At 32.0% G+C, this 23,343-nt stretch overlaps 4 protein-coding genes across 4 annotated transcripts in view; 1 reads left to right on the plus strand and 3 right to left on the minus strand.

Annotated features, from left to right (window-relative positions):
* Positions 1–1,451: 1,451 nt before the first annotated feature.
* Positions 1,452–3,874, minus strand: Kua (Plasmanylethanolamine desaturase Kua). Its single transcript, XM_090168870.1, has 5 exons — positions 3,592–3,874; positions 3,152–3,271; positions 2,993–3,084; positions 2,700–2,918; positions 1,452–2,640 (listed from the first exon to the last, which is right to left on the minus strand). The coding sequence occupies exons 1-5, from the start codon at positions 3,767–3,769 to the stop codon at positions 2,380–2,382; spliced, it is 870 nt and encodes a 289-aa protein (XP_090024996.1). The 5' UTR covers positions 3,770–3,874; the 3' UTR covers positions 1,452–2,379.
* Positions 3,875–3,938: 64 nt separating this feature from the next.
* Positions 3,939–4,861, plus strand: mRpS17 (mitochondrial ribosomal protein S17). Its single transcript, XM_090168872.1, has 3 exons — positions 3,939–4,155; positions 4,250–4,327; positions 4,388–4,861. Exons 1-3 carry the CDS (start codon positions 4,018–4,020, stop codon positions 4,586–4,588), a joined length of 417 nt encoding a protein of 138 aa, XP_090024998.1. The 5' UTR covers positions 3,939–4,017; the 3' UTR covers positions 4,589–4,861.
* On the minus strand, positions 4,725–10,183 carry Tmx3 (Thioredoxin-related transmembrane protein 3). The gene is made up of 11 exons (XM_090168869.1): positions 10,044–10,183; positions 9,811–9,911; positions 9,590–9,753; positions 9,445–9,525; positions 9,264–9,378; positions 9,050–9,206; positions 8,806–8,983; positions 8,154–8,207; positions 7,877–8,075; positions 5,286–5,354; positions 4,725–5,212 (listed from the first exon to the last, which is right to left on the minus strand). Exons 1-11 carry the CDS (start codon positions 10,087–10,089, stop codon positions 5,039–5,041), a joined length of 1,338 nt encoding a protein of 445 aa, XP_090024995.1. The 5' UTR covers positions 10,090–10,183; the 3' UTR covers positions 4,725–5,038.
* Positions 10,184–13,586: 3,403 nt separating this feature from the next.
* The window catches only part of Galphao (G protein alpha o subunit), an 86,918-nt gene continuing 77,161 nt past the window's right edge, over positions 13,587–23,343 (minus strand). Inside the window, exons 5-8 of the mRNA XM_090168875.1 lie at positions 20,900–21,028; positions 20,702–20,831; positions 18,154–18,307; positions 13,587–17,281 (exon numbers count right to left, since the gene is read on the minus strand). Of these exons, the coding sequence (XP_090025001.1) occupies positions 17,094–17,281; positions 18,154–18,307; positions 20,702–20,831; positions 20,900–21,028 (601 nt within the window). The 3' untranslated portion in view covers positions 13,587–17,093. The remainder of the gene's footprint in view (positions 17,282–18,153; positions 18,308–20,701; positions 20,832–20,899; positions 21,029–23,343) is intronic.

Here is a 23,343-nt window from a genome sequence, read left to right on the forward strand (position 1 = left end):
GCATGAGGCACGTTTAGGTACAAAACATGTTTTACACATCAATATTTTTTCCTTCTAATCTCATACTTTAAGTCTTTCTTCCACTTGTAAACACTCGGGCAAATAAACTTAGAACATTTCCAATTTTTAGACACAGCTGCGCTCTTGGTCAGCACATGTGAAATATTTAAAATTATTAAAACATTGTGACAACAAATAGTAAATATTTGATCATAACATTAGAGGTGTGACATCATTGCATTATTATAAAACAATCAGAAAAAACTACCATAAGAAATCCGAAAATTTCTACTTAAGCATTGAAAATTACACTGAATATACCATAAATAATCTGATAATTGCACTGAATACATGAAATATTAGAACCAATTCATTTTCTATAATTACATAATTGCAAATAAATAAAAACAAAAAAGCCTACCAAAATATCTGTACTAAAAGATATTGGTAAAGCAGGAAACAAATTTTTGTGACAGCACACCTCTACTAAATTAACATAATTTTTAAATTGCTCGACATTTTTTTAAAAATTCCTCGAATGTCAGTCAGTTTTTTCCCTGCTATTGTGACACATGGCATAATAAGTAAACTATTGTTAAACATTAAATTAATAAGGAAAATCTTTACGATATTCCTTTTCCCTAGTAAGAAGATTTTCACCAAAAAACTGAACTATATAAGAAATTAATTAAATGAAGTTAACACCATGTTTCTTCACCAGCATAGACTTCCAGAAATTTTAACTATCATTATAAAAATTACGGACGAATAGCGCTCCTAATTGAATAACAACCTAATTACACTAAAGAGGAAAGACGTCTATTCTTTCCTCTTTTAACAGCTACACTTTGACATCAATTTCGCTCATTCATAAAAACGAAACTTTTGAAGGTTAACAAAAATATAATCCTAAGGATGGTACTTATTCTAATTAGGAGGGTAACAGCCTTATTTAAGAATTCAAATTATTAATAAAACAAAATTCTTAATTCTTTTTGGAAATTCCATTATATAAACAAAATTCCTATTCAGTTTTTCCAACATTCATATCTTACTAAATTGATATATGGTTACATATCTTATGTACATTTTTAACCATACTTTCTGTACTAGTTAACATTTAACAGCTATCTCTCTCTCTCTCTCTCCATTTCACTGGCAAAAATAACCTTTTGGTAACTTTTTTTTTCTAAATTAAAACTATTAGGATTCTACACGTGAAACATTTTTTTTAAGGTACTTGATGTATGACTACACTATTACAGTTAATAAATTTCTAGAAAAAAACGCCATTTTAGGCGTTATTAAAGTTACATGGTTTTTTATCAAAGTTATATGTAACTCGAGTATATATTCTTTATCATTCTGATATGAAACTCAGCGAGTCTAAAGTTTAAGTAGATGTAGCTCTAGATTACCTTTTCTTTGTTCAAATTATAAAATGTCAAGTGTTTTTGATTTTTTTTTAAGTTAGGACAGAAAAAAAAATGGGGTGAAGATACAAAATTCACCAATATGACTTCAGTTCTGTTTCCGGGGCTAATTCTTACTAGCATTGTGAAAATTTTTAACATACAAAAAAACCAGTTACCATTTACACATGTCTTTTTTTTTAGATTTTAAAATGGATAATTTTTATTTATACACGTATTCACAAAAATAGCTCTTTCACTTACGGAGCTGCGCGCGAAACGTTTCCGATTTCCATTATAAAATGTTTTCTCAGAGCGATAGTGCCTATTCAAGCCTCAATTTAAAGGTTAAAAGCCCTACTGTAAAAATATATATATTGATATCTCTTTAAAAAATAAATGACTAGGTTCGATAGAAAGAGAGCTGGTAATCCATAAACCTAAATATAAAAGCTTAAGATTAAACAAGATAATTAAATTAAATATATTTTTATAACCGGGTTGAATTTTTAAGGGTAATTTTAAAATTTTTTTTAAAATAGATCCATTGACCAGGATTCGATTATTTTTAACGATACTAAAATGCTTTCCATTGTTATATATAAAATATATTAAAAAATACTCGAATTAAATGTTCTAAATAGGCAAGTTTCGTATTGATATACGATTACTTATTAACTTCTCATTCTCTCTTGGTGTAAAGAAGCAAGCATTGTGAAAAATGGGATTTTTTTTAATTTTTGCTGACATATTTTGGTCGTTCAAAGCCCCAAAATAAGCTGCGTATATCGTTCGAAATGTTCTTAAATTCATCATAAGAGTTTCTTAGCCAACTGTGGCGATTGAAACACTCCCTAAAAATTGTAGGCTCGCTAAAAAACCTCATTTTTTTTCTTTTAAACACATGTGGTGATCATATTTAAAAAATTAATTAAGTTTTACTCTCATTTGTTTCATTCCATGATCTTCACTCCCTTTTTTGGGCCCATTTAAAGTCATCCGCCCGAGGTCGGAATCCTGTCAGGTACTCGATTATCCACTCTAGGCTGGACCAAAAACGAAGTTTTTCCAAAGGGTAATTGAGCCAGCCAGTTGTTATGCAAAAGTAGGTTTCGTGGGGCGCTACGTGGTGAATGCGATGATGCAAGCGTGGCAACACTATGTGCCAATCTTGCAAGAAAGTCACCCAACGTGGAAGGCCAAAATAGGTATGAGACCATTTATGAATCTATGAAATAATACAAATTTCAATATAAGAAAGATACGCATAAAGATACGAGAACGTACTTGATTTGTTAAAGCTATAAAAATGGCTAAAAGGAACAGAAAACAGTTCCAATTGTAGATCTCTTCGATCTTCTCAGTCGAATAATTAATGTGCTGATATAGCATTAACGCAAGAACTGGAATTGGAACCATGAAATTGTCACCATTGGTTTCAACAAAATCATGTCGAGTGATAGATGTTGGGTCAATGTGATGCTCTCGAAATGGACGAATGAAAGCCTGTTAAGGGTAAATTAACATTTAACAAATAGGCTTCTAATAAATTAGATCTAGTTGATTTAAAAATTAGGTACTTTTCCAAAGACTGGTAACTCTACAGAGCCCCACGTATCAGCGCCCCAATGAACTAAACCACTCAGAAAATCTGCCGTCAATATACCAGCAACTAGAAATTTTATTTCAATGCGTTAACACTTTGGTAAAACATAAATAAGTTAGTGCAAATTACTCACATGCAGCAAATACAAATGAACTCCACCTAGAGAGCCGAAAGTGATAGACTAATAGGCAAAGATTAAGCGCCATCAAGGTAGTACAAACTATTACACTAATTATTTCTTGTATCCTTTTCCCTTTAAATAATAAATAAAAATAGTAGCGTATCCGAGCGTTCATAAAGATAGTGGGTAAGGGAAGCAGCGCAATGTATGAACCCATTATAATGGAAAATTTTGTAAGATAAATGCAAATTTCAAATAAGATTTGCATAATTGATAAAGGCACGCCAAAAACACCTCCATTGAATAATAAGGTAAAAGAACCGTTTCAAGCTACTATTTTACATTTTCGTGACTTAAAAGGCCCACACCCTTCAATAAATAAGCTTTACAGGGAAGTTAGCCCTGTGCTGCTTTCCTCCCACTAGGGTGTTTTAAGACTTTGCGTCACTTACCTCTAGTATACAGGCTAGCTAGTTCCTTGGCTCCAGCATGATTTGGACCCCATCGCGCTTTTGTGTAATAATTGTCTTCCTTAATAACGTCCGAGTTTGAATTCGGGTCGTCTTCGGGCATTGAATTCTCTAAAATCTGTTTCTCACTTTTGACAGGGGGTAAAAGGTGACACGCCATTGTGCTTTTTTCAAACCGGCTGGTCTCCGGTCAGCAACACGACCAACCTCTAGAGCACTCAACTCGACTCTGAAGAGTGAGTAACTGAACAAGCGGGAATATTTTATCGAAATAAATACTACAGCTGTATTAAAACAAACACTATCGCATTGATTGGCTGGTTTTTAGTATTTAAACCTCCAAAAAGTAGAATGTTTCAATAATTTCTGCTGTGGCGTCTGCTCAAATATAAAATAATTTTTATTAAAATGGCGGCAGAATTTGCACCAATTAAACGAATATTTAATAAAATAATGATCGCTAGAGTAGTAGATTCGCTAACTCCTTTGAAAGAAACGATAAGAGTTTTTGTTCCATTCATGAATAGAAATATGAAGTATAATATGGTGAGCTAATTGTTATTAGTTTGTCTCGTGTGCCCATAATTTTAGGTTTTAATTTGTTGAACCAAATTTAAGACGCAAAATTATTGCTTTCTAGTATTATAAAGAAAATGAAGAGTTTATGGTTCACGATCCTAATGAAATTGCCAAACCTGGTGACATTATTTTAATTCAAGTGAGAAAAGGTGAAAATGATATCACAAATGTCAAGTTTTTATAGATTATTTTCCTATAGGAACTGCCTCAACGATTAAGTTTAAAAGTAAATCATGGACTAATTAAAGTTGTCTACCAACTTGGTAATATTATTGATCCTATTACTGGGAAGAAATGTTTTGGCGATAAATATATAGAAGACATGGAATCACACGGAGAATTAATGGGACAAAAACCTAGATATAAAATTCCTCAGCTAGAAAGTGAAGATAAATCTTGAACTCAAAATATTTCAACTGTGTAGATATTAATAAATTCAATAAGTTTTTTTCAGTCATTTAATTGTTTAAAATATGTTTTTTTATCACAAAATTTAAGCTACTAATATTTGGGAGCAATTTTTTTTTGCATTCAATATACAATATCGAGAAATTGTGAATTTTTTAAACACAAACACATTAAAGTAGTTCACTTTGATCCATGTTTTTTCTGTGATCAGAATTTAAGACTAAGTACAATATCGTAAAACAAAGTAAAAAACCATGAATATATGTACACATGACTAAGCATGTTCAACATGAAAATAAACTTTTGTCTATCTTACAAAATATACATGTGAAACTAATTCAAAAGTCATACGTAAATAAATACTGTGTAGAGAGTTCTAAGTCTGGAAATGTATTGCGAATACAAAGAATGATTTTGTTAGTTAATTTTTGTAAAACGAAACCTATTCATTCTTTTCATGAGTTTCTTCGTCTCCAGTTTCCTTAATGACAGGTTCTTCATCTTCAGAAGCTTCTAATATATCGCTACAACAAGAAGTGTAGCAAATAATACTGAGAAAACCAAGCGGAAGGCCAAAAAGCAAGGCTGTTAATACTGGATTTCCTTTCCACATGCCCTACAAATAAAGGGGTTTTTAAAATTATATTGCCGAGTACAACTATTCATTGTAAATCGGTAGTTGGACTTACAACCAAGGTAGTAGACGCCTCGTAGTAAACACGATAGATTCTATAAAATGCCGAGTCACCACCATGTGCCTGTATATTGAAATTTAATTTAATAGGGATACATTAAAGCAAGTTTAATATAGAAAAAGGTTTCCATAGTTAGAATCGAGAGTTTTAAACCTTTTAAAAAATATTATAGGGAAAAGGGCAGTTTAACAGGGTTGCCTCATAATTTTGAGATTCAAATTCTGACCATTTTAAGAGATTTTCCCTGACTTTTTAGGGTCAAAATTTTTATTTTATACTTTACTTTTATCAGAAGTTAATAAATTTAAAATGGACTTATATTTCAATAAAAAGTTTATTACAATGTTGAAAAAATTAACCAAACTTTCATGTAAATAAATAATAATCATAGTATTTGTCATAGATCTCGAGTAAAATTATTAAGGGTGTACGAGTCCTGTTTTTTGAAATTCGAGTCGAGTCTCGAGTCTTAGAAACTTGGACTCGCGAGTCCTCGAGTACAAATATTAAGGACTTGATTGAGTCCTCGAGTCCTAAAGAATTAGGTTTAAAGCTTTCGAGTCCAATACGAGTCCGGAATGTTTTTAACTAGTCCAATTCAAGTCCTAATTTTTATCGAGTTCAATTCGAGTCCTAAGTTATCGTGGCCAATTCGTCTGAAATTTATTTGCCGCTGTTTAAATAATCTTGCCCAATAATAATGGACTCGCCGAGTAATATTAGACTCGCCGGGTAATTTTCAAATTATCTATTTACTCGAGTCCGCTTCGAGTAATTATGTACCCTTTTCGTGGGAATCGGGTACCCGTGCAAGTAATAAAATTACGTATTCCGAGTCCAAGTCCGAGGACTCGGGACTCAATAACGAGTACTCGCAATTTTCGAGTACTCGCACACCACTAAAAATTATCTTCAAAAAGAGCCAAGATAAAATTGAATTCCCTAACTCTTCCCTAAATTTCTACAAATTCTTAAAATTCCCTGACATTTCCCTGACCTATGCCAACCCTGTCTAATATGAGATTAGTATGTTACCGTTACTAAGATTTCACCTATTAAATCAGGAAAACTACCAATACCAATTTTACTTTCTAATTGTATAGTGATAGATAATATCATAACCAACTTTGACTTACAAGGAGACATCCTGAGGCGTTTCTCCCCGATATTTTCAAACTCTGTGTTTAAGTAGACCTTCATGTACATCCAAAGCTCCTAAAGGGAAAAGTTTCAATGGCCATTTGATTTGCCAATCACAACCAAAAATGTTCTTCACAGCTCAAATTTAAACTTTATCTACATAAAATAGCATGGGAAAACCACGGATTGTAATTTTGCCATTTTCAAAAAATTAAAAAAATTAAATTTAGCCAACTCGATAAAAATGGGTAAAATCAATAAAATTCTGGTAAAATCGTAAGGGTTTACAATTCTTGATTTTCCCATGCTATTTTACATGGAGAAAGTTTTAACTGGTGTTGGGAAAAACATTTTTGGTTGCCATGGCAAAACAAATAGCCATTGAAACTTTTCCCTTTAGGAGCTTTCAAGGTACATGAAGGTCTACTTAACATCAGGAGAACCACCTCGGGATGTCTCCTAGTTAGTGTACATCCGCAAAAAAAATCAATAGAGATATTGATTAACCATTAGGTAAAATATTGGTATTGGTATCGTAATTGGATAAATAGTAATATCAGCCCATTGTAGCTAAACGCTTTTACAGTAGGGACGTCTATGGGCGGGGCTAAGGGGGCAATGCAACCCCTCCCCCAATTTTTATGAGCTAAAAAGTTCACAAATACATTTGCATTTAACCTTCTGATTAACTACATCAGAAACGTCCTGTTTAATTTCCTGTATTAATTGTCTATGACTACGTTTTCATGGAGGTAGTAAATTAGTGTTTGGTGTAAACCGAATTTCGAAATCCGTGCTACATTGAATGAAAACGCTTGTGTTAGAGTTAGCATGTGTTTTCTCTAACACGGGTAATAGACCAGTTTTTTCTCAAAAAATCAAATTTTTACACAAAAAAATGCACTATATGCTGGGGTTTTTTTAATTGGAAATGTGGGGTTGTTTATTGAACGGGACAAAACGAAAACGTCTCGTTTTGATCCATTCCTTCACGGAACTTCCCAAACAATTCTCGGAATACACTAGAAAGGGTTTTTCAGTTACATTATTTATTTCAATCTTTTGACTAAATACTCTTATTCATTTTCGGTCTTTCTGCATAAGCAGAGCCAGATTTTATAGAGATCGAAGCTAGTCTTCAAATTCTAACCAGTGGTTTTTTTTGGTAGGGGTAAACCCGTGTGAAGGTTGAAAGTGGACGTCATGTATATGGCTAAAAATCAGGATTTTCAAAATTTTGGGTTTCCTACCTCAATAAAAACGTAGTGTATTGTACTGAAAAAAACTAGCCATTATGCAATAACTATTTCAATTAAAACCATAAAAAAATACTGAATTTGACGCCTTTTTGCCCTTAAAAAACCTGTTTTCCCAGACCCCAGGACACTCAAGTTTTGCCCCCTCCTGAACAGTTTGAAAGTGAAACAACGTAATAGGTTACTTACGGTTGCGTTGTTTTTAAGAATTTGGTCAAGTAGGTTAATGACAGTCTGAGGAGTGGGAACTTTTTCCTTCTTTCCGAGAGTAGGCATATAGTATTCGTAAGTGATTGGGTTTACAACAATTAAACTCGGAACTTTTAGAGTCTGCATAGCGACTGAATTGGCCACATCTGGCTGCGCTAAGTATCCAAAGAGAAAATGCCTAAAATAAATAGTCAAAAATCATTAGAAAGTTTGCAAATTAAAAAACCCCCAAGTAAAAAAGCCACAATTTATTTACTTGTGGTAAAGATCTCGATTGTTTTTAGCAATGGCTTCTAATGTTTCTTTAAACCTGTTTAAAGAAATTGAAACAATCAGTGAAAACATTTTAAAAAATTATTTTAAATAGGGCTGTGCGAGTACTCGTACATCATCGAGTACTCGAACTCGACCTTGAATAAGTAAGTCAATTACCAAGTACCAAAAAATTGCATATTCGGGTACTCAAATAAACTGCACTCTAAACTCATCAAGTATTTTTTTTCTTTCCTCGTTGCTTCAAAGTTCAAAGAGGTTTTTTTACAACTTTTTGGAGGGCAATAAACGGTACCTACAAAGTTGTGGAAACGGTAGTTCATTTAAATTAGAGGAATATTTTTCAGCATTGAAAGTTACTTTTACTACTTTTAAATTTAATTTCATAATTACTTGAATAAAACCAGCTCCTAATCAAGTATTCGATAACCTGACTTGTTAAAAATATTACTCGAGGTTTTTTTTTAATAACTTGACTAGAACAAGAGAAAGTTTCCCCTTAATCAAGTACTCGATTGCACGACTGAACTTCAATATTACTAAACTCGAATACTCGAAAAAAAATTTGATACTCGATAACTGACTTGATTGCCTAAAACCACTAATCACACAGCCCTAATTTTAAACTAACTCACTCCTCCATTTTCATTGACATTTTTCCAATTACATTTTCTTCAGTTACCGCCATGACTAGATATTTTTTGGTTCCAAGCAGTAAATGGAAGTTTCCGCTGGTTATTCTGGCGAATGTAGGGAATCTCTCGTCATTAATCCATTCCCGCAATGTTTCATTGAGTACATCAGGATGGCTCGCTGAAATTATGATTATTGCATGAGTCACATTAATATCGATATTTTAATTTTGAAAATTTGTATTACATTCAGGCTTAACGAAAGGAAACGATTTCTCATCTTTGATAACATAGGCTGTAGTTTCATTTGGTGTATTAACTGAGAGTTTGCTCGCACACTCGTTTGTTGTGGTATAAAAATCAGCCACAGCTTGATATATTTCAGCATGATCCGTATACATTTTCTAATAAATAAAGTACCGTATTAAATTTGCAACTTTAATACACATACATCAACTTACTTTGAAAGAAACAGTTTCTTCACTTGCATCGGTACTGATAAATGCAAAAAATGGTCTTTTTTCTTTCAAAATATCTTTGAATTCTTTACAATCGGTAACATGTCTGACAGTTGGTCTGTAAAAAAAATATATATTAAGAGCTGGCACCACAGCTTGATAAAAACGACATAAAAAATTATACCCATCTAATCTTTTTGCAAATTGAACAAGATCTTTTTTGGATCTGTCACCTTTATATTCCGCTATTTTTGAGCCTTTCATACTGTCAAATTGGGACTTGCATTAATCAAATTGGTTTAAAAGTTAAAAAAAAATAATTGTATTACAATAACAAAGTAGGAAAGCCTCTAACTCCAAATTCCGTTGCAACATTAGTGAATTTTGTACAATCAACGCGCCCAACTTTTATATCCGTGTTGTAAAGAGCTTGAGCTACTTGTTGCCAGACAGGTTCCAATTTCTTGCAGTGCCCACACCATGGTGCATAGAACTAATTATAAAAAAAATGTTGATTTCTAAGCAATTACCAAAAATTAACAACTTATACCTTAACAAACCAAGCCCCTTCTTGCTTCACCTCCAAAAACCTGTCGCTTAATTCTAGAACTTTATTAGCGTTGACTATACACAATATCGTTAGAAAGAAACCTTCAATGAGGAAAAATATGGAACGAAATGTAAAATTTACAAATAATTGAAGTCGCTACATGTTTAGCTTCAGGTCAAACTATTATATTTGTACATTAAGCCTCGGCTACAATCTTTTATTTTTCAACTTACCAATTTTAATAAAACAGAAATCGTTCTTCTCATGATGTGTAACCATTATTTATAGTTTAAATTACGTAAAATAGTATAAAACTGTTAAGTAAAACACATAAAAACTACAAAAGAGATGATAAACATAGACCCGTAAAATCTCGCCGATATGATCGTAAAAAATTAAATGGCTTCGGGTTACGTCATTATTTGCGTAACGGCTACCATAGCGCCATCTACTAGTTCCTATTTTTCGGAAATTGATGCGGAAACAGTGATGATACGTTGTGGTAACCTCCCCATATCTAAGAAAGTTTTGATCCGAAATAAGAAAAAAGGGAAAATTATGCGAAAAAATCGCATAATTCGAATTTTAAGGGAAGCCTGCCATTATAAATATTTATAATCTTAATAATATTGCGTGCGTCTTAAAAATTCCGAAGTATGTAATAAATAACTCTTACGAGAGAACTATCCATTATCGTTAAAGATATATAATTTTGAAGTTATTAATTTTAAAATTGGTGTATTTATGGAAAATGTATTTAAGAGATTTACAGATTCTGATATTTTTTGTTTAATAGTTATCGGAAATTGTTGAGAGAAGTTTCGGAGCAGTCCAAATTTAAATTTGAATTAAATCAGTACTAAAATTATCCATACACTCTATGGACAAAGTACCCCTAAGAGGGACTTGCAATCAGACACTTTCTTTTAGGTTTACGGTCGCCATCTGGTGCCACTCAACGAATTTAAAATAGGGCGTAGTTATTTCGTTGTTAATACCCACTGTTTTAAGCATTTTTAATAACGCTATATGGCAACCATGTATGACATTTTGTATAGAGTAGTAGCACTCGGTAACTTTGACCATGGCCGCCATTTTGGTCGCAAATTTTTTATCTATAGGAAAGAGCATGGGTGACGTACTAGGACGTCACAGTGCCATTACTCTATATTTACAAGTGCCATTGTAGTTTTCGATACTCTACTTTATCAATAGATGGCACTTATTAATTTTAAGGTTTATTATAGACCTTAAATAAAGGGAAAACTACATAGAAAATTCGTTTTTATAGTACGCCGGCGCTCCGACTTCACTACCTTAGTATCAAAACCAGCTAACTTGACTTACACCATTTTCTTTTGTTTTTCAACGAGTAGTTTCAACCTACGTTTATAATAAAAAAAAATCTTTTAAAATATAAATAAATATATTACATGCACTGCCTTTGAGACGTGGCCGAAGCTAGGCTAATTGTTGATTTTATAAAATGTCTTTACGCTTGCCCAACTTGTCGAAATGTTGCCCTGGAATAGTTCAGCCAATGCCTAAGAATGAGATCATAAACTTTTTAGTGGGAGGGATAACGGATCCACAGCTGAAGCGGGGACATAAGTATATGTATTTGTACCCCGCTGCTCCGCCTTAAGCACTACAGCGGCCACCTTAAACAACCAGCCCTGGACAAAAGTGCGCGGGGAGGCAACATTTCAACAAGATGGCCAAGGTTATTTTATAAAAAGAACTATACCCAAAGGCTATCTGTTTGTTGTATTTGGATTTTTCGCCATTTCTATCTAAGGGCTGAAAAGGAGCGAGTGAGCTCGAAAAGCTTCCCCAATATTCTTTTTTAATAAAAGTTTATTTTAAACCATGAAGTATCTGTCTCTATAGTATATTACTTACTATTTACTAGTTTAACTATATCCAAGTCATCTAACTACTTTTAATGCCTTCACATCAGGTGGTCGGGTTACAAATGCGTAGGAGGGTGGTGGCGAACCAACAGCTCCCTACACTCACTATTACAGTTAACCTCAACAAGTTTATACAGGGCTGCCACAATATTCTCCGATTAAAATTCCCTGTTTTTCCTGACTTTTTAAGACCAAAATTAGACAGTTTTTATCTTTTACATTTATTAGAAGTTAATAAATATTATAATAAACTTATAGTTAAATAATTTCGTTTCAATGTTGAATTTATGAGGATTTTAATTTAAAAAATATTTTGCTTAAGGGAAATTTTTAGAGATACGTGGTTTTGCGTCATGAAGTGAGATAGGAGCTGAAAATAAGCGAGATACGTGCTTTTGCGTGAAATAAGTTGTGAATATCAAAGATACGTTTAAATGTTTTCTCGATTTAAAAAAATAAATCCAATTGCAACCTATTAATGTTTTTAATGTTATATACGTAAATTGGGGTGTAGAATCTAAATATGTCAATTTTGACAAAACCACGTATCTCACGTTACGTGGTTTTGTTTTAACGGCGACGATATAAAGGGTGTCCACTAAAAAATGAACCAGGGCTAATATCTTAAAATCTGTTTTAGGTATGATTTTGAAATTTTCAAGTCGTGTACAAGATGTAGGGGGAAACCTACTGCGAAAATGTCGATGACCTTGAACCATGTCTTCAAGGTCATCCAAAAACTAACTCGAGAACCGTGTTACAAAGTTGGTTCCAATTAGAAAATTGTTCCACGTGACTTTCTAAGTACCAATAGCTTCGACCTGATCGGATTTGACCAATAGGAAGCCGAGAAATGCTAGATGAAAATCAAGTAGTTCGTTAAGTTGATAACGTGTCGAAAGCGAGATTCGGGAGCTGATAACTCGAAAGATGTTCGTGTTAGAGTACTGAAATTTGCTACACATCTTCAAGGTCATCCAATTTTACAAACCTGAATGAATTTGTCTAGCAAATTTCGATGTAACACGAATTGGTTTCGAGTTATGTTTCAATTTTCATTTTAACGACCTTGTGATTTTGAAAAACAGTTCCTCGACTTATTATTGGTCAAATTTGATCGAATCAGAGCTAATTAGACCTACAATGTGACGCAGAACACGTTTCTGATTGGAACCAACTTTCTAACACTTACGGATCTCGCTTTAGGTTTTGGATGACCTTGAAGACCCTCAACTTTGATGAGGATGTCTAGCAAATTTCAGTACTCTAACTCGAGTATCGTTAGAGTTATCATCTCCCAAAACTCGCTTTCGACACGTTATCAACTTAACGACCTTCTTGTTTTTCATCTAGCATTTCTCGGCTTCCTATTGGTCAAATCCGATCAGGTCCAAGCTATTTGTACTTAAAACGTCACGTGGAACACTTTTCTTATTGGAACCAATTTTGTTACACTTACGGTTCTCGAGTTAGTTTTTGGATGACCTTGAAGGCATGGTTCAAGGTCATCGACATTTTCGCAATAGGTTTCCCCCTACATTTTGTATACGACTTGAAAATTTCAAAATCGTACCTGAAACAGATTTTGAGATATTCGCCCTGGTTCATTTTTTAGTGGACACCCTGTATACAAATAATATATAATACAAATTCTTAAAATTCCCCTATTTCCCTGACGTGTGGCAACCCTGTTTATATGGAAAGGGGAAACCGAAGAACTCTAGGGAAAACTACTTTATCCACTGTGGAGAGAACTTGCAAACTCAACGCGGAAAGAGTGTTTGTAGGTTTTCATCCAGTGCCACTATAGCAAAGCAAATGAACCAAGACATTTCAGTGATTAGAAACTGTTTTAATTGACAGTACAAGTAAAACAAGGCTAGTTCAGGCCCTGGGGACTCAAAACCTGAACTTTTGCCTTATATAAGTACAGGTGTTAAACCTATAATCACAATTACATCAAAAAACTTTTCAGACACATATTTTCATTGCACGAAACTGCATGTTGTTTTTTGCTCCATATACACAGAAATTAAAGATGGGCTCTTCAAAAATAATTTAAATGAAACGTTTTGTTTAATACTTTCTTTTCTTTAGCTAATTTAAATTGATTTCTGATATTGTTAACCACGTGACCAGGGTTAGATTTTTAATTTCAAATCAGTGGTTCAAAGCACCGAAAAAAGCTTTTTATATAATATATATTAAGGTGCTAGAATTTTGAGAATTAAAATGAATATTTTCTTAAAGGTAATATTTTTTTCTTGGTTTTTTCATTCATTTTGGCTGACAGAGGGAAAAAATACATTATCTTTTTTTTTTCCATCTTTAAATTTTACGGGGTGTTTTTCATTTTTAAAAACGAGAAATACATTTTCCCGTCCTAAGCCTACAATTTTTGTTAATTATTCATTTTTTTATACAATCAAAATTTCTTCAGTTTAATTTTCTCTAATTCCCATATTTACACATTCGCGCTGTTTAAGCGCATAATTCAATTGGCCAATTTTGTCTATTTTTCTTTAATTTAATACCCTCATTTTGGTTTATTTATAATAGAACGAAATATTTGAATATATAATTAACCGCGTATTCAGAGCCGTATTTTCAAATCTATTAAAAAATGACTAGTTATACGAACTGAACCCGAAAATTGGAACTGAACATGTCGCACTTTCTTAATTATTTATTTAAAAATGAGCTTATATCTTTCTTTATTAAATTTAAGAAATAATGTTGACATTTTTTGAGGCTCAAGTTAGGCTATACATATTTTGTTCAATTTGTGCCGTGCTCGCATTTTTTGTTAAGCAGAATCGCGATTGGTTTTTTTTTCAAAAGAATTTTAAATAGTCTTTCAACTTCATGAGGGGGATAAACTTGGATAAGGGAGGGGGGGGGGGACTTTGTTGAAATTTGTTTTTAAATTTCCGGCTCAATTTTTTCCATGTTTATAAATTTTAGGTTTTTTTTTAAATGTTAATCCATCGACCATTCCAAAACACATGAGACATAATACAGCCTACAAGTTTATACTGCAGATACTGCATACACAACTTAAGAAATATGTTAAAAAATAAGTGAAAATAAGTACGTAAAAAAAGTATGAAAAAACCCTAGTAATATGTTTGTTTTTTTGTATTTTTCCCCATTCGTAATTTTTTTTGTCATAGTGGAAAAAATTTGGTTTACCAGTAACTCCTTATTTTAGGTTTTTTTTTAGTAAAGTTAGTAATATTTAAACTGCTTAGGCAAGTTCAAATTTCACTGGCCGAAAAACCTAAAAATGTTTTGTTGTGGTTTTTTTTAGAAAGGTGATATCCATGAAAAATTTTAATTTCTAAATAGATAGCATGGATGTAGCTAACTTAAATGGTCCCAAGATTAATACATATTTTTATATTTTTTTTTTGCGCCAACCAAATTAAATTACTTTTAGAACTAAATTGTTTTTTAATTTTGATAGAGAAATTCGATTATATCTATACAGTTTAAAAATAAAAATAAATTAATTTACTTTTTGTTTTTGTTTTGTTAAATGTAAAACCTATTTATTTTTTCAGGATTTGAATTTATTTGGGGTAGGTTTTTTGTTTAATTTTTAAACATGTTTGTTGATTAATAATGAATTTAATGTCAAAGCTGTTTAAGACAACAAATAATTCGACCTTTCACCTTTTTTTGAAATACCTCATAACGCGGGGTCAAAGTTCAATCCGCCAAAAAAAGGTTTAAAGGCCGAAAAAAACACGTATTCTTTTAACCAACTTTCTCCGCAAAACACCTAAAACAGTACGCCATTTTTTGTTTGTTTCGTTAGTCCGGTATGTTAATTGATTTTTCCTTTTTTGTGGAATTTTTTATATATATATATATATCTTTTTTCTTGTAAACGAAATGTCTTTGTGTTGTTAGAACCCGGTGGTTCTTAGAGTCGCAGTTTCATATCCGTAGAGAAACAAAGTTAGTTAAAAAATGATCGCATCAATCTGTTTAGAGCACACCGAATCTCGACAACGCGTTATCGTTTTCTTTCGTATTTTTTCCCTCATTTTTAACGTATTTTTTTTTGAAATAGAATCGCGTTCCAGCGTACAGCGATTTCTTGTTCTTTGTTTCGTTACCAAAGTTTTTTTCATTATATATATTTTTGTTTTCTTTTTGTCGAAACACGATTTTAACTTCTTTTTTTTTCGTTGAATTTTTTACAACTTACATTATAAATAGAGCAATCAAAATTTTTAAATAGTTCCCAAAAAACAAATTAAAACTATTACAGCATTTTCTCGGTTTTGTTTTTTTTTCTCAAGAATATGTCACTTTTTTTTGCCTATAAAATAAAATAAATAACACCAACCGTTATAAATACTTTTTTTCATAGCGAAATTGTACGCTTAAGAGGAACATCGAAGCGAAGAAACGGAAACGTCGCACCGGAACACTCACATACGTAACCTCCCGATTTTTTTTATTTAGCAGACTATAATAAAGTCTAATACCTTTATTTTCTAGTCTGATGATTTTTTTTAATATATTCTGGTTTTGTTTTTTGTAATTCACGTATAGCTAATTCAAAACGAAGGGTCATGGGTTAATTTGATGTCGGTATATATATATATAGATATATTATTATAGATATACTTAGGGGGTATTTTTTTGTAATAAAACACTGGTTTTTTCCCATTATCGGTATTCGTTTACCGATAGTCAGATTTCGGTAATTTTAATTTACCGATAATGTTTTGTATTTTGGTTTTCTTTAAAAGAATTTGAATCTGGCCTGGGGCTCGTAGACCTGATCCAATACCTTTTTCTTAAATCGTATTATTTATTTTTATAGGCGAAGGTTTTCGAGAGGTAATACTTCTTGTATCTCTATATATATATGACTATGAAAACTGTACATTTAATAATTTAAATTAAATTAAAAACTTTTTCTCTTAAAAACCACCAGAGGGTGTTGAATAGCGTTTTTTTTATAAATAATAATTTGACAAAGCCGTGTTTGAGAATTAAAACGCAAATTAATCATTATTTTTTTTTGGTTGTTGCTGAACATAACTTATCGAAATTGGCGCGAAATGGGTTTGGTAATAAATTCATTAGGGACTTGGTTGGTTTTATCTTCTCTTAAATTTACTGAGTGGCACTATTTTGTTTTTTCCATAATATTTGCAGAATCGCAAATCCATTTTTTGTTTTCAATAACAAAGCTCACCCGCGGCATGGTGTATGTTCCTAGCCCATCCCTGTGAGTCCAAGTACTTTCATTTTTTATATATTCTTTTAAATTGTTTTTTTAGCGGTGTACGTTTATTTATGTTTTATATATATAATTTCTTTTTCATTTTTTTAATAATATATTTTGTTTTAGTACAGGCCGCAGTTGCGCAAATTGTTGGCAATGATGACATCCGTGACCGCGTCGAACACAAACTGAATATTGGTAGTGTCCGTAGCGCAGGTCATGTGGCAGTAGATCTCCTTGGTTGTGGACTTATTTTTCGCCTCAAACTGAGCTTGGATGTAGGCTGCCGCCTCGCCGTAATCCTGAGCGCCTGCGCGTCACGTTGACGTCAATGGAAGTAAACCAACGAAGATGGAGGACAAGAGCGGAAGCGATCGTAAATTAAAATATAGAAAAATGATTGAAAGTTTGGGAAATAATTAGCATTTAGTATAGTTAAGCGTAAGTAAATTAATTTTTATAAGTAGGACACTCTTGTTAATTTTTCTTCATCAGCGTTAGGGTCGGTAGCCATCGTAAATTAATATATAGAAAAATGATCGAAAACATTTTTAGGGAAGAATTTGCATTTAGCGATAGGAGCATAAGTAAAATGATAAATATAAGTATGACACTCAGATAAATTCTTTACTTCATTTTATCTAGATCGGTAACGAAAAATATCGAAGAAGCGCCACCCGGTAACGACTTACTGAACTATAATTCCAGGAATTTACAATGCTTTTAAAATTATAATTAACTTTTGCTTTTGCAAATAAAAAAATATTTGGAAAAAAATTGAATATTAAAAACCTTTTCTGAATGTAAAAGTTTTAGAATTTGATATTTAAATGCGTTTTACGTAGCGTTTGAAACTATCAACCTACATGATTAAAGAATTATAGAATTATCTGACTGTGAATTTGATTAACTAATAAGAAAAACCAAATTCAACAAAGACTAATAAATTTTCGTTTTGCGGATTTATTAATCCTTCTACTAATTTGTTATTGGTGATCAAAGGTGGTTAGTAAGAAAAAAATGGTGTATGCGAGTGTCATATCAATGTTAATTACGTTACTTATTATTGTAAGTCAGGAAATAGGTCAAACCCCTGTAGAAGTGTTCTACACGCGACGCACCTGTGTTCAGGGAGAAGCTGCTTACCAGGCGCGCTAAAATGAAAGCGAACAATCGACTGACCTGTATACTCCGGGAAGCAAATAGTGAGAGGGGATTTCTTGATTTTCTCTTCGAACAAATCCTTCTTGTTGAGAAATAGAATGATCGAAGTATCCGTGAACCATTTATTGTTGCAGATCGAGTCGAACAACTTCAAGCTCTCCTGCATTCGGTTCTACAATACGCAATGCCAAAAGAACAATGTTATCATTAATTAATTACTATTTGAAAAAAGACAGATGGCGATATTATTTAAGTTAAACGGTCACAGGGTCGGGCGAAAAGCTACCCGTGAAAGCAGAGGCGGACAAAGTTGTGGATTTTTTGGATTTTTTTAAAAACACGATTTTATAATAACTAATTAATTATATATTTTTAATTATTATATAATGTAAAGTAAAATTTAAATTAATGCTCAATAAATATAATTATTGTTTATTAAATAATTTAAACTAAAATTTAAATTAATGCTCAATAAATATAATTATTGTTTATTAAATAATTTAAACTAAAATTTAAATTAATGCTCAATAAATATAATTATTGTTTATTAAATAATTTAAACTAAAATTTAAATTAATGCTCAATAAATATAATTATTGTTTATTAAATAATTTAAACTAAAATTTAAATTAATGCTCAATAAATATAATTATTGTTTATTAAATAATTTAAACTAAAATTTAAATTAATGCTCAATAAATATAATTATTGTTTATTAAATAATTTAAACTAAAATTTAAATTAATGCTCAATAAATATAATTATTGTTTATTAAATAATTTAAACTAAAATTTAAATTAATGCTCAATAAATATAATTATTGTTTATTAAATAATTTAAACTAAAATTTAAATTAATACTCAATAAATATAATTATTGTTTATTAAATAATTTAAACTAAAATTTAAATTAATGCTCAATAAATTTAATTATTGTTTATTAAATAATTTAAACTAAAATTTAAATAAATATTCAATAAATTTAATAATTAATTATTGTATAATTTAAACTAAAATTAAAATATTCAATAAATTTAATAATTAATTATTATATAATTTAAACTAAAATTTAAATTAATGATAACAATAATATATTTCGCACTGTGGCTACGATAGGGCGCGACACTTTACCTTGCCTTTTTGGTGTAATACGGAAAAGCTTTCTTTGGAGCTTTAAATAGAGTTGATTCGCAATTCTATGTGCATATACTAAGCAAGTGACAACTGCAGATAATCGGCAATTACTAGAAGAAAGTCTTAAAAAGCACCATCTGTCGGTGAAATAAGAAAATTGGAAAAATAAAAATATAATTCAACTTCTCGTGACCACCGATAGATGCCGTTTTAAAGAGACTTTCCCCGAGAAATATCGATCTTCCGCTAGTTGTCGGTTGCGCGTTTTGATGATGGGCCTAGCCCAGGGTAAAGTCTCTAGAGTAATTCCTTGTTTTAAGAGAGATAAATGCGACTAATTTTAAGGTCAGTTATGGGAAACGTGTCGCCATCTATCGTCAGGGGTGGAAACCAAATGGCAGTTGCGCACAACGGGTAATGGATGAAAAAGGCGGGTTCAAGTGGCAAATATGCTACGATTTATCTTAAGCTAAAACCGGGGTTATTTCACTTTTAAGAGGTTAACATACAAAGAGTGGGGATTATATATTTGTTATATTTATATGGTAGAAAAATAGAAGCGTGTAAAAAATAAGTTAATAATAGTGGGGTCGTTAAATATGAAAATAAATCATTAAAATGTATTTGCTTTTATAACTGAAATTTTTTTCAGGAAATATCTATTTTAATTACTTAATTTAATTAACCTAGATGGCGTTACCACACAATACCGATAAGACAGCTTAAATTTGGGGAAAGCAAGTCGGACTTATGAAAGTAAGTGAGTTTTAGCTGACTTATGCTCGTGGCTTGCTAACTACAATGATAACGCGCGTTATTTAGATTAGACCCATTCAAAGTCGGTCTGATAGATGTCGCCACTTTTTATCTATTTCGAAGTGAAGGGGAAATTATATGTGTATACACTAGGAATGTATATGAGTATACACCAGGATATTATACGTGTATACACTAGGAAATTATACGTGTATTCACTAGGAAATTATATATTTAAACCCTAGGAAATTATATATTTTTAACCCTGGGAAATTATATATTTAAACCCTAGGAAATTATATATTTAAACCCTAGGAAATTATATATTTAAACCCTAGGAAATTATACGTGTATACACTAGGAAATTATATATTCAAACCCTAGGAAATTATTTTTACCCCCACTAGTCAGTGACTACTAAAATAAATTAAGATTGGAGGCTCATTAGTCAGGCTGACTACTAAAAAAAATTAAGATTGGAGGCTCGCTAGTCAGGCTGACTACTTAAAAAAATATCCTTATGTCCAGCCCTGATTAGAGACAAGGCTTAATATCGAATCGGTGTCGAGATTACCGTAACGCACCGCGAGATAAAATCTTGATTGTAAACCACGCCCGTTTCTGTCTTCCTTAGACATTCCGAGTGAAAATACATATAATTTCCCGAGGACTCTTACCGTGGTTTCGTCTTCGTGTAGCACTTGGTCGTATTCGCTCATAGCCACGCAGAATATAATGGCAGTGACGTCTTCGAAACAGTGTATCCATTTCTTACGCTCTGACCGTTGACCCCCGACGTCGAACAGTCTGCCGAAGAAAGGGTAAATGATATCAGCAAAGGATGATCAATCTAACGAAATTCCGAAGTCGCTTACTTGAAATTTAAGTTTTTAAAGTTGAAGTGAACTTCGACGATCCCCGTCGTCTTGACTCTCGTCCTCAGGATGTCCTGCTCCGTTGGCATGTAATCCTTCTTCCCCAGCCGCTCCAAGTCGTCCAAGAAACTGAAGGAAGATAATATTGCGCATTTTTCATTTCTTCAAATCATACAATTTCAAGGATTTTTATTGATTTTATGGGTGGTTTTAACGTATTTATTGACAAATTGATTAATAATCTGAGTGAAGCGGTAATGTAAACTAAAATTTTTCATTATTCCTAATTAAAAATAATTACTGAACACTAAAATGTAAATTATTCTTAAATAAATATAATTACTGTACACTTAAATTTAAATTATTCTTAATTAAATTTAATTACTGTACACTTAAATTTAATTTCGTACACTTAAATTTAATTACTGTACACTTAAATTTAATTTCTGTACACTTAAATTTAATTACTGTACACTTAAATGTAAATTATTCTGAATTAGATATAATTACTGTACACTAAAATGTAAATTATTCTTAAATAAATATAATTACTGTACACTAAAATGTAAATTATTCTTAATTAAATATAATTACTGTACACTAAAATGTTAATTATTCTTAATTAAATATAATTACTATACACTAAAATGTAAATTATTGTTAAATATATATAATTACTGTACACTAAAATGTAAATTATTCTTAATTAAATATAATTACTGTACTCTAAAATGTAAATTATTTTTAACTAAATTTAATTACTGTACACTAAAATTTAAATTATTCTTTTGATCAAATTTGAGAACTATTTAAAAATTAAATTAAATTTTTCTCTTGTTTTTATGTTCCAAATTTCATTGAAATCAATTTTGGCTAGCTTCGCTTACAAATAACAATTAAATTAAAATTAGTAATATTATTTTATCAAATTAAACTTTATAACAGGGTTAAATTAATGGGTAATGTTAAATCGGAATTAAGTTGAAAATAATTTTAATTTCTTTAAACCTCAAAAATTAAAATAATGATGTAGTAGTTTACAAAAATAACGCATCCAAAATAATAGTTCTTTTTATAAAGTAACGTGGCCTTCTTGTTTAAATGTTGCTCTTACGTCACAGTCTCTTGCTTTGACAAGCCTACGCGCGCGCACTACAGTCGCGAGGAATATAACTTTTTTCTAGCGTGCGTGCAAATCGTGCGAAGAATATACTAATAAAGCTGCTGGGTCTTGTGACGTAAGAGCAAATTTTTAACAAGTTGGGCAAGACCACTTTTTATTTTATCAAATCAACTATTGGCCTAATTCCCAGAATAGGTTAAAAAGTAAGCAAAAAAGAATCGGGATAAATAAGAGCTTGTTGGAAGCGTTCCTCTATGGATCCGCGTCCATCCCTGGTACCCATGGCAACGGGGATCTCATCCCGTTGCCATGGCGACTAAACAATCCCCCCCCCTTCTCTCTCTCTCTCTTTCTCTCGAAACCCGCCCCCCCCCCCCCGGACGCCCGGGATCCGGCGGAAAATATTCCTCTGCCCCGGTCCCCAGAATTAGACTTTATCGTTCGAAAATCTGGAGTCGTTTCTGCCCCCTCACCGCCCCCCCCCCCCCGCCATTTCAGGGGCTGTAGCTACCCCCGCCTTTTTACCTCTCTTTCAATGCGCGAAACCTATATAGTTTTGGGGCCAAGAGGCCAAGGGCTTTATCGGTAAAGACTTTACCCCCGACGTTCGTTTTTCTCTCGAAGAGTCATTTAAGTGGGAATGGATTTTTGTTATTATATAGCGGATTTTTTGTGGTTCAAATAAGCTTTAAAATCAACTAATTTATATAAATATTATCGTAAGTAACTTAAAAAAAATAAGTTTGACCATTAGCAAAAATAATCGCCCTGCTGATTTTCAGAGTTATTTCGAAATCCTTTTAGTTTAGCACAAAGCCCCCTAGTGTTTGAATAAGCAAAATATACTAACACCATTCTTGTATAATCAAAAATATATTTTTTTAGGTTTGAGTCTATTTGATCGATTCCCAAATGATCGAACGGGTCCCATTTGATCGAATTTCCATTTGATCGAATTGCATTTGATCGAATGGCATTTGATCGAATGGCATTTGATCGAATGGCATTTGATCGAACGAAATTTGATCGAAAGCTACTGTAGGGTAAAACTACTAGTTTTTGGGAGTAAATCGAAAAGGCAACATCTAGTCAGAATGAGATACAGTAGACTCTATGAATAATAATTATTTCTGTACTAAAGAAAAATAATATACAGAAAAAAACCTGAGCGCAGTGACGTAGAAAACAAAATATTATCTCGGACATAATTAATAGAAAGACCTATTAAAAAAACGAACTCTGTACCTAATTTTTAGCAATAGAAGGGCCGTGAACGTAGTCAGACCCCTCGTATACAACGGTGCATAAGCGCCTACGGCGC

The sequence above is a fragment of the Leiobunum rupestre genome, chromosome 3, assembly GCF_980474605.1.
Source record: "Leiobunum rupestre chromosome 3, qqLeiRupe1.1.hap1, whole genome shotgun sequence".
In the NCBI taxonomy this organism is placed as follows: Eukaryota; Metazoa; Arthropoda; class Arachnida; order Opiliones; family Sclerosomatidae; genus Leiobunum; species Leiobunum rupestre.

Coding starts and splice junctions, on each gene's coding strand:
- mRpS17 (XM_090168872.1), top strand. CDS start 4,018: ATGGCGGCAGAATTTGCACCAATTAAACGAATATTTAATAAAATAATG. Junction 4,156..4,249: donor GAAATATGAAGTATAATATG/GTGAGCTAATTG, acceptor ATTGCTTTCTAG/TATTATAAAGAAAATGAAGA. Junction 4,328..4,387: donor GTGACATTATTTTAATTCAA/GTGAGAAAAGGT, acceptor ATTTTCCTATAG/GAACTGCCTCAACGATTAAG.
- Kua (XM_090168870.1), bottom strand. CDS start 3,769: ATGGCGTGTCACCTTTTACCCCCTGTCAAAAGTGAGAAACAGATTTTA. Junction 3,272..3,591: donor AGCTAGCCTGTATACTAGAG/GTAAGTGACGCA, acceptor TATTATTTAAAG/GGAAAAGGATACAAGAAATA. Junction 2,641..2,699: donor TTATAGCTTTAACAAATCAA/GTACGTTCTCGT, acceptor ATTATTTCATAG/ATTCATAAATGGTCTCATAC.
- Tmx3 (XM_090168869.1), bottom strand. CDS start 10,089: ATGGTTACACATCATGAGAAGAACGATTTCTGTTTTATTAAAATTG. Junction 9,912..10,043: donor TTTCTGTTTTATTAAAATTG/GTAAGTTGAAAA, acceptor TCCTCATTGAAG/GTTTCTTTCTAACGATATTG. Junction 9,379..9,444: donor TTTGCAAAAAGATTAGATGG/GTATAATTTTTT, acceptor TTTTTTTTACAG/ACCAACTGTCAGACATGTTA.